Source organism: Macrotis lagotis, chromosome 4, assembly GCF_037893015.1.
Source record: "Macrotis lagotis isolate mMagLag1 chromosome 4, bilby.v1.9.chrom.fasta, whole genome shotgun sequence".
NCBI classification, from domain to species: Eukaryota; Metazoa; Chordata; class Mammalia; order Peramelemorphia; family Peramelidae; genus Macrotis; species Macrotis lagotis.
The window spans coordinates 29,720,901-29,738,766 of record NC_133661.1 but is presented as its reverse complement, the minus strand read 5'-3'; the positions used below and the strand labels follow the sequence as shown (position 1 = coordinate 29,738,766).

Genomic DNA, 17,866 nt, shown 5'->3' with positions numbered 1-17,866 from the left:
AAGTTCTCTCTCAAGAGGCTGCCATCTCACAGCGAAGAAGTCTAGCAGGCATTCACTTTTCTCCACAAAGCAAGAGATAGTTTCCATATTTTGCCAATATTAAGCTTCTCCCAGCTGGATATATATTAATTTTCCCTCACTCCCATACTAGACAAAGGCCAGATTTCATCTGACTGAGGTTCTCTGTTCAAGGTTAATATTGGCCCATAGCCACTTTCTGTCTATCATTTTCCTGCTTGGACAGTTTCACAAATTCAGTAAAAACATGACCCTATTTTCCTCTCCAAATTTTTATAGGCTGATCTTGATTCCTCTTTTTGTATTAATTCTTGGAATGTTTTGCCAAAGGAAATATTACTTGCTCAACAGTTGAAGACACATTACTTCTGTCCTCCTGCACACTGCTGATAAGCATTTATCCCAAGGCTTCCTTTCAAGGACCAAGGGCTTCTGGTCAGTCTCCCTTCACATCCCTTGTGTCTCCATTCAAGAATGGTCCAACAGCAGGGTGGGATTCCCTGCCTCTCATTCTACAAACTTCTATTCCTTTCTGTGTGCTGTATAGGATCTCAACGCAATATGAGATGATATAGTGCAGATTCTATGAATTTTTTTACTTTAACAAATACATTTCATCTTTTTCTCAGAAAACCATCTGCCTGGTTAAAACGGAGAGAAGACAAAACTAGAAGGAGTGGAGCCTGAGACAAACCTGGGACACAGAACAGGAGCATTTTTTGCTTAATTCATTTGCTCCCATCCTGTTAAATACCAACATTTCACCCTTTATTTTATAAGTTTGTTTTGTTGATGGTTATTGCAGGTTATAATTTTTTAAAAATCTGAAATCATTTTTGCCAATTTCAAAAAGTCAAGACCAGGTTAGGCTAAAACTAGACCATGTGGAGAGCCCTCAAACTCTGCTCCTCGCTGTTTTGATTCTCAGGTACCACTGACTTTCCAAGACTATATTACTTTTTTAAAAAGAAATACCTATAAGTTGTTTCTGAAAAGAAGACAACAATGAATTTCAGTTATTTAGCTTTAGCTGCTATATTAGCAGGTAAAATAGAGTGGGATATATGAGGAAAAGGAGGAGTTTTGCTGACTGTAGAAAGTGAGCTTTGGCAATTCAGATTACGTTTTTTCCTTTGAATAACAAAAGTCTATATCGCCATCATCATGTAAATACACTACTAAATTCACTCTTAGTATCAGAGGCACAAGAAAAGTCCTTAATAACTACATGCCTTCAGAATCAACTCTTGGAAATTTTTGCCAGCTAAGTTTATCATTAATACCACCCAAATTAAAGTGAAACAGTGAGTCAGAATACAGAAAAGGCTGAGCTTGGGATAAAGAAGACCTCAAATCTAACTTTTACAATTAGTTGTGTAACCATGGGAAATCATCTAACTTCTCAGCTTCGATTTACTTATCTGTATAATGAGAATAGTAATATATGCAGAACTTTTGTCAACTAAGATTACATATGTAAAAAACTGAGAAATCTGTAGACACATGCTATAGAAATGTTGATCACCATCATTATCATCATCATGAAAACTATCTCCTGACACAAGTGCAATGCAACAAAGAAATCAACCTCGATGCAAAAACTACCCTGTAGTGTGGTCATATGTAAAAAGAACCAGAAACTATCCACAACCTTGATCCTGATCATTCCCAAGAAAATAACCTCAGGAAAAAAACAATGTGTACAACAAGGCTTCTAACACCATTATTTGTTTAAAAAAAAAAAAAAAGAAAGAAAAAAAAAGAAAAAGAAAATTTGGAAGTTCCTGAAATGCTCCAAGAGTAAGAGAATAACTAAGCAACAATGACGATGTTTGTCCTTCGATCTTGAAGACCATGACATCAGGGAGGTGATACCTTGATAATGAATTGTTTTGAGTACTAAAAAGTCACCAAGCTCCCTTCCCCTTCTGAGCCATCTGAGTCTAGGGGCCAGACAGGGATCAGAATGACTGGAGAGGCAATTGGGGTTAAGTGACTTGCCCAAGATCACACAGCTAAGTAATTATTTATTATCTGAGGCTGAATTTGAACTCTGATCCTCCTGACTCCAGGGCTACACTCTATCCACTGTGTCACCTAGCTGCCCCTATAAGCAGACCAAGCTAACATGAGGGCATACCAGCTATCTGAATTAATGGCACCAATATGCAAAAGGTGTATATAAGATGTTTGCAAAAAGTATACATGATTCCATTTTGTATAATGACATATCTGACAGAAATGTTGGGAGAAAATGATTTAGTTTGTAGAAGTGTAGAGAGAAAAATGTAAATAAGCTTTAATATGCATTATTTTTAATTTTAACTTTCCAGTGAAGTTAATAAGAAATTAACTTAAGATTAATCTGTTATAAACTCCCCTCAAAGAGTTTTGGGTCTGGCCCAACTTACATCCTGGAGAGCTGAATTTCTGAAAGATCAAGGGCCACAGACTAATTCTTAAGGCTGCCTCAACCATCCCCACCACATGGTCCCAAGGATCACCGACTGGGCAACAAAATGGACACCACTATATACCATCTGGGATAAATGGGGATGCTACAGAGTAATCATCACTTCATATTGAAAAGAAAGAATCCTTAACACATTCCAAATCATTTATCTCCTTGAAAATGTCAGTCTTACTTGAAAATTAGAAGACAAACCTCAGAAAATTACAGTTTTCTTCTAATTTCACCTCAGTCCTCATGAGAATCCATGGATTGTGGCATAGTTGAGAAAAATTGTGGTTTATGAACAATTTTATTGCAAGAGGCAGGGGTATTCCAAGAAGTTCTGGAAACTACATACACAGCACACAACAAAGGGGAAACGGGAAGAGAGCCATATGCACAATTTTTAGATACAAAGACCTTGAAAAGCCTGTTCATCTAAAAGACCCTGAATAATTACAACAACCAACCTCAGGGCCAGAGCACAAGGGCTATGGAAAGACAGGCAATATTGCACATTCTGTCAGATAGATGCTACTATGCTAATCGGCTTTAATCAACTGTTTTTCTGTTATGAGGAATTGTGTTCAATGAATGTGGATTCTACAGCAAAAGGATGATAAGTGTAAAAATAATAACAAATGAAACTTTTAAAAAATTTACATACAATTTTAGGTTAGTTGAGTTCTCTGAAGTTTGAAACACCTTCCCAAACTAAAACTCATCTTTAAGCTGAGCCATTGAAATCTGAGGTAAATCAAGACTATAATTTTCTTTTTCAGGAAAAGTTTTTTTTTAAAGGGATTTCCAACTAAAACCTGTGTATGAAGCTGACGTTTTAAAAAACGACTTCCCCTTTGAGTTATCCCTTTGTTTCCATGTTTCAGCCTGCCATCCTAAAAATAAGGAGCTAGAAGACTGATGGAGAAAATTTGGAAGTTCTTCCCCTCCTGGGAAGAAGTCTGCTTTTTCACCTCAAGTAGCATCTTCTTCAGGTCATTTATTCCTAGGTTCCCCTACCCCATCTCAATGAACACTTTATTTTAATGATCTTACTCCACAATAATACAATGTCAATTACGTGAGCAGAAAATTTAATCCTGGGAAAGACTATACCTTTGCAAACTTGAAGAATGGTCGTGGATCTTTCCGGAAATATTCAATATCAAACATTGCTTGAGGATCAGGGAGGTCAGGGAAATCTACTGCCAAGCGAGCATAGATCCCATCCCTTGATCTGAAGTCAGGTATACCACAGGAAACAGACACCTAGAACAAGCATTGTATAATTCATATAATTAAATATTCTAGCTCTAGAATTAGTTAAGTTCTTATCACACAACTAGAGATAAACAAGCAAAGAAAAAAAGCAACTGCAGTTTGATTTTCCTTTTAGGGGACAGCATTATGGACTAACTATAATTTCAAAGGGAAAAAAACTTAACAGATGCCAGACTATTTCCTTTTGCCTACAACAGAGATAGAGAAGGGGGCCTCAGACAAGCCAACAAAGTCATCTTCAAGCCTGTGACCACAATATATAAATAATTCAGATTCAATTGGGACCAAGAAAGTGAAAGGAACTTTCTCTACAATGATCTTTGGTTGAAGGTCTTTGGAACTGAAGGGAAATTTTCTAAAAACATATTCTAAGGCCCCTTCCCAAGAATAAAATCCTTTGCTTGGATTATAGAGAAGATCACAAATGCTGAAGCTAGGTCTTTATTTTAAAAATACATACAAAAAAAAATAAAAAAAATACATACTCCTAGATTTCATAAAGTTTATAAATCAACATATCCAAAGGATTTTTAAAAAGACTTGTAAATGTAGTTGTTTCTCACGTGGTTTGTATTAAGGCATTTCTAACACTATATTAGTGGGTATTTGTTGTCAGGGTGGATTCTACCTGCCCTCCAATGAGTAAAAGCTCTTCTTTCAGCAGTATACCCCTTTCGGAGCCTCACAATCACCACCTGGATTTTGCTTTCATCAAGCAACATGGCAACTGTGATTCTGTTCCAGTTTCTTGGCTCTATTTGCAACATTTTTGCAATGAAAACAAATACATTATTCCAAAGAAAGGAACTAAATCAGTGGGGTCTAAAAGGGCTTCAGGCCCCACTAGACTAAGGCTGGGTGCCTGAAAGAGGACCCCCCCCCCCAAGACAAGTTTTCTTTAGAGAGGGAGTAGCTACTCCCTGCCAGGGAGTCCCTGTCATGCATGGGGGGGGGGGAGTGGGAGGGGGTATGTGCAGGTGGGATGAATCCCCCCTAAGGCTTCTCTTCCAGGTCTTGGCCCCAGTTCCACCTTCTTTCCCAGGACAGGTCTGCAAGGCCTTAAACAAAATTCTCATGGCCCTGGATCTTTTCTTGTTCAGGATAAATGCTTCCATTTTGGTGACCTTCTTTGGGATCTTCTGAAGCCTGTAGGGCTGCAGCTAAGTCTCCCCCAGGCAAGCACAGGGTGAGATCACACAGCTGCCTCTTAGTCTGCCTGTGGCCCCAGTTCAGCCTTTTCAGATGAACCACTACCCAGGATAGTATGCTCTCATATATATATATTTTAGGTTTTTGCAAGGTGATGGGGTTAAGTGACTTGCCCAAGGCCACACAGCTAGGTAATTATTAAGCATCTGAGGCGGCATTTGAACTCAGGTACTCCCGACTCCAGGGCCGGTGCTCTATCCACTGCACCACCTAGCCGCTCCTCCTATATTTGAAGTGCATTTTTGAACTTAAGACTTAACATTTATCAACATGTAAGATCCTGTTTGTCCAGATCATTTAGAAACTTGGCTGTCATCCTGTGTACTAGCTGTCCTTCCCAGGCTGCCAAAGGTTAAGACCTTTGAGATACTCTCTCTCTCTCTCTCTCTCTCTCTCTCTCTCTGAGATTTCCTTCCAAACTGAAACAGAGGCCATTAATGACTATCTGGGGTTCAGCCACTCAGCTCAATCTGAATCTACCTAATTGTACTATTGAATCTCTCTCCAGGGGGTCCACATCAGCATGAGGAACTTCATCAAGTGCTCTGATCAACTCTAGTGACAACATCCTCTTAAAAGGGGGAAGGGGAAAGGGAAGGGCAAGAGTAAGGGAGGAAAAATGAAAGGAAAAGAAGGCCCATGTGGCTCCCCCCAGGCCGGGAGAAGCCAAGCAGGCTCTGGCATTGTTGCTTCTTTATCTAGGTAGTCTCCAACCATCTCTTTAATAACAGATGTTCTAGAGTGGTGTCAGGATTCCTCAACTTGTCTGTCTCAATTGCTCTCTCGAGCCCCTTTCTCCATTCCTGCAGGTCTTCTACCAGTTTTCCAGGAAGACATCGAAGGTGACTGACCATTTTATTCAGCTCTTGTTCCTTGACCATATTAAAAACGATGAGTTTAGAAAAACTACTAAACCTCTCAACTTGACCCAAGAGAGATTCTGACAACTTCAGATAGATCAACCTAAGTTCTTCCATCTCTGAACACTCTGGGAAGGACAAGATTTGCTAATCTTTAGAATGCTTTCATCCAAAGGGGGGGGAGGAGTCACCTGGCTTGACCAGCCTGAAAAGGTTTCCTGTCCCTCCTTGGATAACATGTCCAGGAAGATGGAAGAAAGCCTCTCTGGTATTTAAGTCAGGCAACCAAAAAAAAAACCTGCTTCAGCATCTCCTAGTTAGAAGATACTCTTAACCCATCACCGACTCGGCCTTTTTCCTCTGCCTGCAGTTGCACTGATCTGAGACAATCTGGGGATTTGCATTCCTCCTTCCTCAGAGAATAGAAAGCTTCATCTCCAGAATCCCGATTGAGCCTGAAACCAAGTATCATGTGTCCCATAAAAGTAGTCCAATAAAATCAGTGGACTGTCTCCACAACATCATCCAAATTTATATGGCTGATGAAAAAAATCTCTTGCTGTCATTTTAGTACAAATGGGCTCCTTACTCTGGGCAATGAACATTGGAATGTCCATCATCTCCCCAGAGAAACCACCATGGTAAGTGTCCAGGCTCCTGAATCCTTTGGGGGAACAATGGTAGGAAACTGACCTAGGGAAAGCCTAGCCCCTGATGCCACTTGTGGTTTATCTTGTGGAGCAATAACTCTGAAGGTCACTTGGAAAGGGCTTTTTTTCCTTTTTAATATTGGCAGTGGGTATATATCCTATCAATCACATACACTCATTACTATGTCAGGGTAACAAAAAAAAAAAATTACACTAATTATAAAAAAAAAACCACGCTCTCTATTGGGAAAATGATGAGGAAGAGAAGACACATTCATTAAAAGCATACTCCCTTTTTAATGATTATACGTACCCCAGCTCCAGTGAGAACAATGATTTTTTTGCATTCCTGCAATAGCTTCACGGCATCCTCAATTGTATTAATATCTTTCCTCTTTTTCCTTTTTGGTGGTTCTGAAAGGATGTTTATAACAATCTGCCAGAGTGTCATATCATCTAATTCAGGTGGTGGGATCGTTTCTGGCAACAGATCCTTTAGGATTGTCCGAGGGTCTGTGCCAATCATGAGATGCTGCTGCACAAAAGTGTAAGGACCTGCGATTGGAAAGGACAAAGAAAATTGGATCAAATCATCCTTATAAAGGCCTCAGGGACTCTGAATAAGACAGGGTTTTCCCCAAATTAAAAAAAAAATGCAATTTCAGTTATTACATACATGCTTTTAATGTGACAATCTGAAGTTCAGCAGTCAAGTGAGTCAAGATCACCTACCAGAAGAAGCCCCTACCAGACACTACAACAGGCACTTCCCTGATGGAACCTTAGGCCACAGCCATCCACACAGAACTCGAGGTGACAGCCAAAGGAGTCCCAAGAACATTAGGCTCTTCTACCAAACTAAGCACTGGGGAGGTGATGTGGAGGGTGAATGCACACACTGAATCTTTGAGTCTTCCTGTTTCTGCTGCCTCACACACACTCATCTCTTTTTATACAAGGTTTTCTTGACAAAGGGACCTCGTAGTTTGTAATTTTCTTCTCTAATTCATTTTACAGATGAAAAACTGAGGCAAACATGGTTAAGTGACTTAGACAGGGTCACACAGCTTTTGTCTGAAGTCAGATTTGAAGTCATGAAGAAAAGTCTTCTTCACTCCAGATACAAACCTTTATCCAATGTACCACCTAGCTGCCCTAAAGGGCTGGTAGATAGTGCAGTGGGTAGAGCACTAGCCCTGAAGTCAAGAGGACCTGAGTTCAAATCTAACCCCAGACACGTACTAGCTGTGTGACCTTGGACAAGTCACTTTACCTCACTGCCTCATATCCAGGGTCATTTCCAGGTGTCCTGATCCATATCTGGCCACTGGACCCAGTTGGCTCTGGAGGAGAAAGTGAGGCTGGTGACATAGTCCCCCCTCATTCAAATCCAATTCATGTGCTTATCATGGCATCAACTCGTTGATATCATGATCTTTGGAAATGAAGGCCAAACAATACTATTATTATTATTATTATTATTATTATTATTATTATTATTATTATCTCTCTTTAAGTTAGCATTTACAAATTCAGACTCAGATCTTACTATCTGATTATATGACTCATCTCATGGCACTATCTTAAAAAATTTAACCCTCCCCCCATTACCTCTTCCAATTCCTCAAGTATTTTCAAACTTTAAGGTATTAAGAGACTATCATATACTGTACTTTTAATATTTTGCAGGGAAAATAACACAACAATCTAAGATGTTAAAAATCAAAAAACTTAAAAAATATTTTCACTATTTACTAAAATGTCAGCAAAGAAAAGAGTTCCATCAACAAAATTCTTATTTTCAATCTCCTTTTCAACAGTACAAAGTCTTTTTTTCCCCCAAGGCATATGGGGTTTAAGTGGCTTGCCCAAGGCCACACAGCTAGGTAATTATTAAGTGTCTGAGACCGGATTTGAACCCAGGTACTCCTGACTCCAGGGCCGGTGCTTTACCCACTGCACCACCTAGCCACCCCCTGTGAACCATTTTTAATATCAAATCAAACAGATCTAACCTTCACCCATGAAGTATCAGTGGTAGGGAATAGCTCAGTGGCACAGTGGATAGAACAATGGTGCTGGAGTCAGGAGGACCTGAGATCAAATCTGACCTCAAACACTTAAATAATTACCTAGCTGTATAACCTTGGGCAAGTCATCTAACCCCACTGCTTTGCAGAAAGAAAGAAAGAAAGAAAGAAAGAAAGAAAGATCAGCTGGGAAGGCAGAGTGCCAGCCCTGGAGTTAGGAGGACCTGAGTTCAAATTCAAATTTAATAACGCGCTAGCTGTGTGACCCTGGACAAGTCACTTAACCCCATTGCCTTAAATGAATAAATTTTTTTTAAAAAAAGAGACATAAATGTTGACAATAGGTTGAACTGTTCTGACAGTGCTAATGTTGAAATATCCATTATGACTGAATTCTAAAAGCCTTTTCCTCCTTAAGGGACTCAAATCCCAAAGACTAGCATTGGCCTATAGGGGAATCAGTTCCTAAGGTCAAAGTCCCCAAACTAGGATTTCTAAGATTCTATAATTAGGTTTTGAAGACTCTTCTAGAGAGAAATACCAAGAGAAGACTGAGCACAGTTGGTTGAGGCACTTTCCTCCTGTAAGGACAAAGGGAAGAACCCAGTCAGGTGGGTCCTCCCTACTGTCCTACAGAGGAGGGTTCTCTGGTGATGTGGATGTTTGAGTTAACACAAGGTGGCTACAGTGGATGCTTCTATGGACCATGACGGTCTAGCTACCTAGTTTGTCTCTCTGAAGAGCTCTGGAATTAACTGTGAGACAAGGGAGATACTGGCAACCCTGCATCAAAGAAGATGCTGTCTGTGCTTTACGAGTGAAGCTGAACTGCACTAGCTCAAAAGAAATGTGAGGTATACAAACTCAGAGACATCTCAACTCCAAATGTTCATATAAACCATTTGTGCCTGATCCATGGCAGAGCCTTCTGAGCTGGTCTGATCAGCCACAGTCAAACACATTGCACCTTGACTCCAAAAGAGTGATGTCATTTTAGTTTTCTTTGATTAAGAGGGTCAACAACCAACCTACTCCAGACCTTTCACTGTGTCCAGGAGCCCTGGGTTCCAGGAGTTAAATGACTTCCTCAAAGTCACTTCATTAGAAGGTGTTAGAGAAGAGGCAAGACTTCTACCTCACATCCAGGCAGCCCTGCCAGCATGGATCTGCTATGGCAGACAACTTTACTTCTGCACAATACTATCCTAGACACTCTTAGCCTCAGGGAGCCACTGAAAAGACTTCCCAACAAATCAAAAAATAGACCCCTGGAACTCAAGCTCACAAAAGGAAGGACACCTTTCATGGCCCTGCCAAGGCAGTGTTCCAACTGAAGCCAATGGGAACACCCCCCAAGCTGCACCTGTTCGAGGCCTGGGAGTCCAGTCACTGGAGCTTGCGTGAGAGGCGCGGTCATCCTCGTCACTATCACAGGAATGAAAGCCATTGGCAAGAATTTCATCACTGAAGAGATTTTCTGCAAAGCAGAGAGAAATGAAAAAACTTATATACGGCTTGTTTCTCAAAAGGATCAGACAAAAGGGAGGGCATAGAAAATGGCCTCTAAGCCCAGCAGACCTGGGTTCAGGTTTGGCCTGACAGTTATGGTCACTTCTCTGTGTCAAAGGTACTCTAAGAGAACAAGTTAGTCAACAATCCCTGATCAAAAAAGGAAATTTCCCCAATGAGAGTTGGCTGCAACAGGAAATCACAGGACCCAAAACAAAGTATGATGTCTTTTTATTTTATTTTTTTTAGGTTTTGGCCACACAGCTAGGTAATTATTAAGTGTCTGAGACTGAATTTGAACTCGGGTCCTCCTGACTCCGGGGCCGGTGCTCTATCCACTGAACCACGAAGCTGCCCCCACCCATGACATCTTTTTAAAGATCCGTTATGACTTATTTTCAGAAGCGCATGGACTCAGAAATTATCTATCCTGGAAGCAGCTAGTGGAGAAGCAGATTAGAGTGCTGGCTCTGAAGTGAGGAAGACCAGGATTCGAATGGAACTTCAGACAATTACTAGCTGTGTGACTCGGGCCAATTCCCTTAAGCTGTTTGCCTCAGATTTTTCATCTATAATATGAGAATAAGGATAGCCCCCACGTGCTAGAGTTGTCAGAATCAAATGAAATAAGCATTAAAAAGCACTTGGGATACAGTAGGCACTGCCTCTACATATCAACGTGCGTATAGATATATATGGGCACTTCATGTAAGGCTGACTGCCTTCCTCTTCGCTACTTCAAGTCATTTATTAAGTGTCTATTTGCACGCCATCAGGATAGACACAGGTGAGGCGCAGCCCCCCAAAACCCGTCCCCAGCTTCAGTCCCTTGTAGCCCACCGGGGGGACAACAGTTGCAGCTCCGGAAACAGCGGCCGCTTTCGTGCTCTCCTAAGGCAGAGCACGGCTCCACGAGACCGGGAGGCCCCGGACCCACCGCCGCCCTGGGCAAGATCCTCCCAGCCTGCTAGGCCGGACCTGGGCTCCGGCTCCCTGTTTGGAGGCCTCGGGCGGGCTCCTCGTCCCAACAGCGAAGGAACTTCACATCTGTCTTCACGAGCCGTTCAATCGGAGGCGAGCAATGCAACTATCGAGTCTAATTCAGCGCAAAAGCGTGAAAACCATGGAGGCGGTCGGGCAGGGCTGGCCACGCAGCGCGAGCCCTGGGGACCCCGCACTCCCGTCCTTCGGCTGGGCGGCGGCCGGGACCCCCCGGGGCCGCCGCGGCGCTCGGGAAGCTCCGGGCCCGGCGCACGCTCCCGCCCGGCCGAGGCGCCCTTCCCCGGCCCGTGTGCGGCTGCCCAGGCTGGGCGGCCCGGCCCCGGCCCTTCGCTCCGGCGGGCCGCCACGGCCGGTGCCGGGCAGCGCTCGGGAGGCCCCCGGCGGGGCCGCGCGGGGCTCCCCGCCGCCTCCCGGCCCTCCCCGCCCGCAGCCCGCGGGGGGCGGTGCGCAGTCGCGGCCGCCCGGACCCTGCGCACCTCGGTAGCCAATCGCCGCCGCCGCCTCGTCCTCGTCCTCGCCCCCCTCCTCCTCCTCCTCCTCCTCCTCCTCCTCGTCCTCCTCCTCCTCGTCGTCCTCGTCCTCGTCCTCCTCCTCCTCGTCCGGCGGCGGCGGCGGCGGCGGCTCCCGGGCCGGGCCCCGAGGGCCCCGCGGGCCCGGCCCATTGTCCCCGCCGGCGGCGGCCGCGGCCTCCGGGCCCGGGCCGCCCGCCGCGCCGGCCCGCTCCGCCCCCGGGCCCGGGCCGTCCCTGCGCAGCCGCTTGCTGAGCGGCTCCCCGCCGGGCTCCGCCGGCCCCGCGCCGCCCGCGCCGGGCTCCGGGCCCGGCGCCGCCTCGTCCGCCATCTTCAACCGCCTCCCGCCCCGCCCGGGCGCTGGGCCTCGGCCTGGGCCTGGCCTCGGCGCCGCCTCCGCCGCCCGCGCTCCGCCGCCCGCCCCCGCCCACCCGCTCGGCAGACGCGCAGCGGCAGCTCTGGCGCCCCCGCCGCGCCGGCTGCGGGAGATTTAAACCCCCGTCACGTGACCCGCGCCGCCCCGCCCCCGGCGCCCCGCCCCCGCCCCTCCGCCGGCCGCCCCCGACACCCACGCGGGCCGGGACCACAACAAGACGCGTCACGTGGCCGGCGCGGGGCGCGCGGGGGCGGGCGGGGGCGCGCGGGGCGGGGCCGCGCGCCGCCGCCGCCCCTCCCCCCGGCCCGGCCCGGCCCGGCCCGGCCCTCGCTCCCAGGCCCCTGCAGCCCGGCCCTCGCTCCCAGGCGGCCCGGCCCGGCCCGGCCCTCGCTCCCAGGCGGCCCGGCCCGGCCCGGCCCTCGCTCCCAGGCGGCCCGGCCCGGCCCTCGCTCCCAGGCGGGGCCCCTGCAGCCCGGGGCGCGCGCTGCTCAGGGCGGACGGAAGGGCCAGCGCGGGCGGGACGGCCCGGAGCCCCGGCTCGGCCGCCCTCGGAAGTTGGCGCGCGTCCGGCGGGGCTGAGGGCCAGGACGTGCAAAGCGGCCCTTGGTGCCGGACGGGGCGGCGGAGGCCCAGGCAGAAGCGGGGTGCGGCCCGGGCGGGCGCCCCGCGGCGGGCCACCTCGGGCCCCCATAGCCGGGCCGCCGGGTCCCCGAACCCCGGTTCAGGCTCCCGTAAACTGCTCTAGGCCCAGCCCGGTGCGTCTGGGCAGCGCTGCGGCGTGTCTGAGGGTCAGCGGAAGGGCCAAGCCGAGCTCTCTGCGCCCGGGGGCCAGGCTCCGAGGCTGCGCCCCGCTCGGGGCTCCCCCGCCCCGGGGAGCCGGCCGCCTTCTCATCCCGCCTCCAGACGTGCGCCGACCCTCGCCGGGGCCCGGGGGCGCCGAGTGCTCCCAGACTCAGCGCCCAGAAATGGGAGGGAGACTGTTCTGGGACGGTTAGAGATAAAAAAAAGCAAAATGTTCTTTCCCGAATCTCTCACCGCGGCCTGACTGCTGCATGAGAATGCCTTCCTCCTATCTCCTAATTGTAGCTGTCTCCCGAGGTTCTGCTCTTGGTCTCCCTTATCTATTTTCTTCTCAGCTTTCTTTCTCTTTCTTACCTGCTCCTTTATTCCTCTTATTCTTTAGTTTCTCAGCTTTACCATTTCCACGTCATGGATTATAGACATTTCCTCCCAGCTTAAATTTAGACTTAACGCTTCGAGCTTTCGTCTTAAAAAATAAGACACTGTTGCACTATTTTGGGGGGGAGGATCCTTGGTAAGACATTTTATCTCCTTGGGCCTCAGTTTCTTCCTGCGTTAAATGAAGCAAATGGACTTAGATGGTTTCCAAAGGTTCCTTCAAACTCTCACAGTAGCACTTGATGTCCAAAGTCAGCGTCATGGTTGTCTCTTCCCCAAGTGCTAGGTCCCTCCCTTTCAGAATATGGCCTCTTTCCCAATATTCCAATTTTTATCAGTTTGGTACTATTACTGTTCTCCCCAACACAGCACTTTGGAATCATCTCTGAATCTTCCCTTTCCTTGTTTCCATATCCAATCTATCACAAACTCCTATGCTTTTTTTCTTTCAATTCAACTCAGTAATTATTAAAGGCCTACTACAGGCAGAGCCCTAAACTAGGCACTAGGGTTAAAAAGATAAAAATAAACCAGTCCCTGTCCTCGGGAGTTAACAGCCTGCTATTGGGGAAACCCAATGATATTAGTACTGGATTAGTTTTAGTTGGTTGTTTGCTGCCCTTCTTAATCCAAGGGGACCAAAATGACATCACTGTGTTGTGGTTAAGTGTGTCTGCCTTGTGGCTGAGCAGACCAATACAAAACTTGGCAAGCTCTATCATAGGTCGGGCACAAATGGTCCATACGTACACTTGGAGTGGAGATATCTCTAAATTTGCACATCCTGTGTTTCCTTTCTGTTTCTGCAATTCTGCTTTGCTCAGAGCACAGCACCTTCTTTCATGTGGGCACACCATGCTGGGCAGTCTCTTCGAAAGAGACTTGAGAGTGTCCTTTTATCACTTCATCTGACCTTTCCTTAAAAATAGTCTTTTAGGGGCAGCTAGGTGGCAAAGTAGATAGAACACCAGCCCTGGAATCAAGAGTACCTGACTTCAAATCCAACCTCAGACACTTAATAAATACCTAGCTGTGTGGCCTTGGGCAAGCCCCTTAACCCCATTTGCCTTGCAAAATCCTAAAAAAAAATATAGTCTTTTATAGAAATGGCGTTCATTTAGCATTCAAACAATGTAGCCAGCCAATCTTGAGTTGTGTACTCTGCAGTAGAATTTCAGGGCTTGGCAGTCAAGGACCTCAGTGTCCCGTACCTTATCTTTCCAGGTGAGCTTCAGAATCATCCCACGACAATTCAGATGGAAGCAATTCAGTTTCTTGGCATGACACTGGTAGACCATCCAGGTTTCACAGACATAATAGCAAGAGGTCCACCCAAGGGCTATGTAGATCTTCAGTTTGGTAGGCAGTCTAATACTTTACACTCTCCTTTGGAGTCTGCCAAAGACTGAGATACTTTTGGCAATGCTTGTGTCAACCTCATAATCAATGTGTACATCCCTGGAAAGTGTACAGCCATTGTAAGTGAAGTTATCCACAACATTGGAAACCTCCATTTGCTGTAACTGATGGTTCCTGGTGTGGTGCTGGCTGGTGGAGAATCTGGGGTTTCTTGGTGATAATTGTTAGGTCAAAATTAGCACATGCATCTCAGCTTCTGAGGCTGCATTGAAAGCAATCAAATGTGTGTGGGGGAATCATGTACTACCTCTCCCTCTACTTTAGTCTTGGTTTGTAAGTAGTTACAAACACCTACAAAGTAATTTCTGAAAGAGAGTAGCTTGGCAACTGGGCAGGTGTTGGAGACCAGGAAAAATACAATATGGCAGAGGGCATGAGCTGAACCTTAACGTAATTTAGGATAATAAGATATAGCAAAGAGACTGTTGTTCTCCCTGCCTGAAAATATCTCCTCTACCATTAGAAATGATTTTATTTAGCTTAAAACTTAGGAGATGGGGACCAATAAGGATCATTAACCAGAGGTCTTCTCATCACTAAGAGACTTGGGTTCCACTCACATGGACAGTGGTCCCTTCCAAATATTTTTGCTTAGGGAACAGGCTCCAGAGGATCAACCCTTGTCCAGATGTCACCCAACAACTACTTCTTTAGGGGTGCTGCAGCCCCTACCTCTTTAACAACCACAACCACTAAAGAGCAGAAAAAGTTCGCCCCAACAAAGTCTTGGACACGGATATGCTTCAACATCAGAAATTGATAGGATTTTGTTAGTGGAAATGGTATTAAGGATGATTTATCACCATCTGCTTTACTGGTCCACCCTAAGGACCACATGACCTTCCCATCTGCTTGCCAATTGAATATTTCTCCCTATTAGAAGTGAGTTCTTTCGGGACAAGAGCTGTCTTGACTTTCTATCCATCCCCAAACTGAGCAAAGGAATCATTTAATAAGGATTTTCGTTCATTACCCATTTGTATAGTAGGTAACAGAGCTTGTAGCAGATCGTTATAATTGTATTCTATATTACCCTGTTCGTATGTCTTTAGGCAATATATCTACCTAACCCCTAGAAAATTGGATTTCAAAACTACAAGGTCCAATCAGTCCAACCACTTCATTTTTATGGATGAGCCACCTGAGATCAGAGATTTGAACCAGAGGTGAAACTAGAACCCAAACCTTCTGATATCTAAGCTGCTGGAATTCCAGTATACAATGTTTCCTCTTATTTAAAAAAGAGTTTAAAATTAACCCTCTGGGACAGCTAGGTGGTGCAGTGGCTAGAGCACCGGCCCTGGAGAGAGGAGTACCTGAGTTCAATCCCGGCCTCAGACACTTAATAATGACCTAGCTGTGTGGCCTTGGGAAAGCCACTGAACCCCACTGCCTTGCAAAAACTAAAAATTTAGGGTCCTCTGTTATATAAGTCAAATCTGACCCATATTACTGGCACACAGAATTACTTAATGAGCCAAGGACAGAATGTAGCAGGCTGAATTCTTTGCCTTGATCATCGAGACGAGGGCAGCCCTGCCTGATTCTGGGAGAATCAGTTCAACAGTTCAATTTGATTCAATTCAGTAAGCATGTGTTAAATACAAACTAGATGTATGTTGCTTCATTAAGCTCAGGGGTACAAAAAAGGATTTGCCCTCAAGATGTTTATATTCTGAGATTGCAACAGGTAGACAGATCAGTAAATACAAAGTAATGAGAAGTTTACAATTTGATTTTTTACTTTTTTAGTTTTTGCAAGGCAGTGGGGATCAGTGGCTTGCCCAAGGCCACACAGCTAGGTCATTATTAAGTGTCTGAGGCCGGATTTGAACTCAGGTGCTCCTGACTCCAGGGGCCGGTGCTCTATCCACTGCGCCACCTAGCCGCCCCTGATTATTTTTTTTTTAAGTCACAATTGTGTACGTCTCCTTTGATCCAGCAAAGCAAGGCTTTTGACCCAAGGAGTTACTTCAATGTCTCATCCGTAAAATGGTCTGGAGAAGGAAATGGCAAACCACGCCAGTATCTTTGCCAGGAAAATCCCAAACAGGGTCTCAAAGAGTCAGATGCAACTGAACAATAAGAACAACGACAAATAACTGACATTTTGATGACAATACTATCATATAAAAACGGCAAATATGAAGAATTCAGAGAAATGTGGGAAAACTTTTATGAAATGATATGGGAAAAGAACTAGGCTAGAACTATAGTTTTCCCAATAATCATAACTAGAATGGAAAACAATGTTGAAAGACTATAGGGAGGGCAGCTGGGTGGCACAGTGGATAGAGCACCGGCCCCTGGAGTCAGGAGCACCTGTGTTCAAATCCGGCCTCAGACACTTAATAATGACCTAGCTGTGTGACCTTGGGCAAGTCATTTTACCCCACTGCCATAAATAAATTTTTTATAAGACTATAGAACCCTGACCATACAATGAGCAATGTTGACTTCAGAAGATAAAGGGGAGGTATGTCTCCTGAGTTTCTGAAGATAGGCAGAGACTGATTCTGGAATGATTTGTTTCCCTAGATTCTACTTATTTGTTAAAAGGAAGATGTATATTGTTAGAGGGAAAGGGAATAGTGGGAAAGGGCAGTTAATGTGTGCAAAATAGTGAAAAGTGCACCAATAAAATATTTAAAAAGAAAAAAAGGAGATCATTGGTAACTTGATTAAAACAGTTTTTGTTGAAAGGGTATGTGGGCAAACTTGGAGAACAAAAGCCTAGATTGCAAGAGGTTAAAGGTGAATGGGAAATTGCTTCCCATGGAGCATCTAGGTTCAGATTGTGGGAGCATCAAGAAGAGAATAATGACTTAGTGGCAAAATAACTTTTTATTGGTGAAAAAGTTAAGCTCAAATAGGGTAGTTTGCATTTCCAAGCAGGAAGGAGATATTCCTCTGAATGGTTGCTTAGATGGGGCACTCCCTCTCTCATCATCTGGTTCTGGATGGAGCCTTCAATGACTTCATTGGGACATTCCCTTGAATATATTCAGATCTTGCTTAGGAGGTCTTAATGACAATTGTAACAACTATGAGATGTCTGCTGTGCACTGAGAGCTAGAGTGGGTATTAGCTACAATTACCTAGACAGTGAAACAAAGAGGGAGAGTCTTTCCTCCAGTCTTTTAAAGCCACTGTATTAGACACACTAATGCACTTTTGGTTCATCTTTGAATTGACCTAGCCATTCTGGAAATTAATTGCTCATTAAAATATGCTTACTCTGTAATATGGCTAAAATGCTACTAGACCTATCCTCCAAAGAGAGAAGACAAGGAGTCATAGGTATGAAAATATTTGAAGCAGCATCTTTCCTACTAGAAAAAAAAAACAAGCCCTTGACTAAAAACAGAAAGA

At 45.4% G+C, this 17,866-nt stretch overlaps 1 protein-coding gene across 3 annotated transcripts in view; it reads right to left on the bottom strand.

The window, feature by feature from the left end:
- SIRT1 (sirtuin 1) overlaps positions 1-11,866 on the bottom strand; it is a 35,986-nt gene extending 24,120 nt beyond the window's left edge. The window contains exons 1-4 of one of the 3 annotated variants that reach the window (XM_074232372.1): positions 11,488-11,866; positions 9,864-9,977; positions 6,784-7,025; positions 3,587-3,739 (exon numbers count right to left, since the gene is read on the bottom strand). In XM_074232372.1, coding sequence (XP_074088473.1) covers positions 3,587-3,739; positions 6,784-7,025; positions 9,864-9,977; positions 11,488-11,851 — 873 coding nt within the window. In that variant the 5' untranslated portion in view covers positions 11,852-11,866. Of the gene's footprint in view, positions 1-3,586; positions 3,740-6,783; positions 7,026-9,863; positions 9,978-10,849; positions 10,964-10,987; positions 11,080-11,487 lie in introns of those variants that run through there. The other 2 variants (XM_074232375.1, XM_074232373.1) reach the window with 2 other exon arrangements.
- Between the last annotated feature and the right edge of the window lie 6,000 nt (positions 11,867-17,866).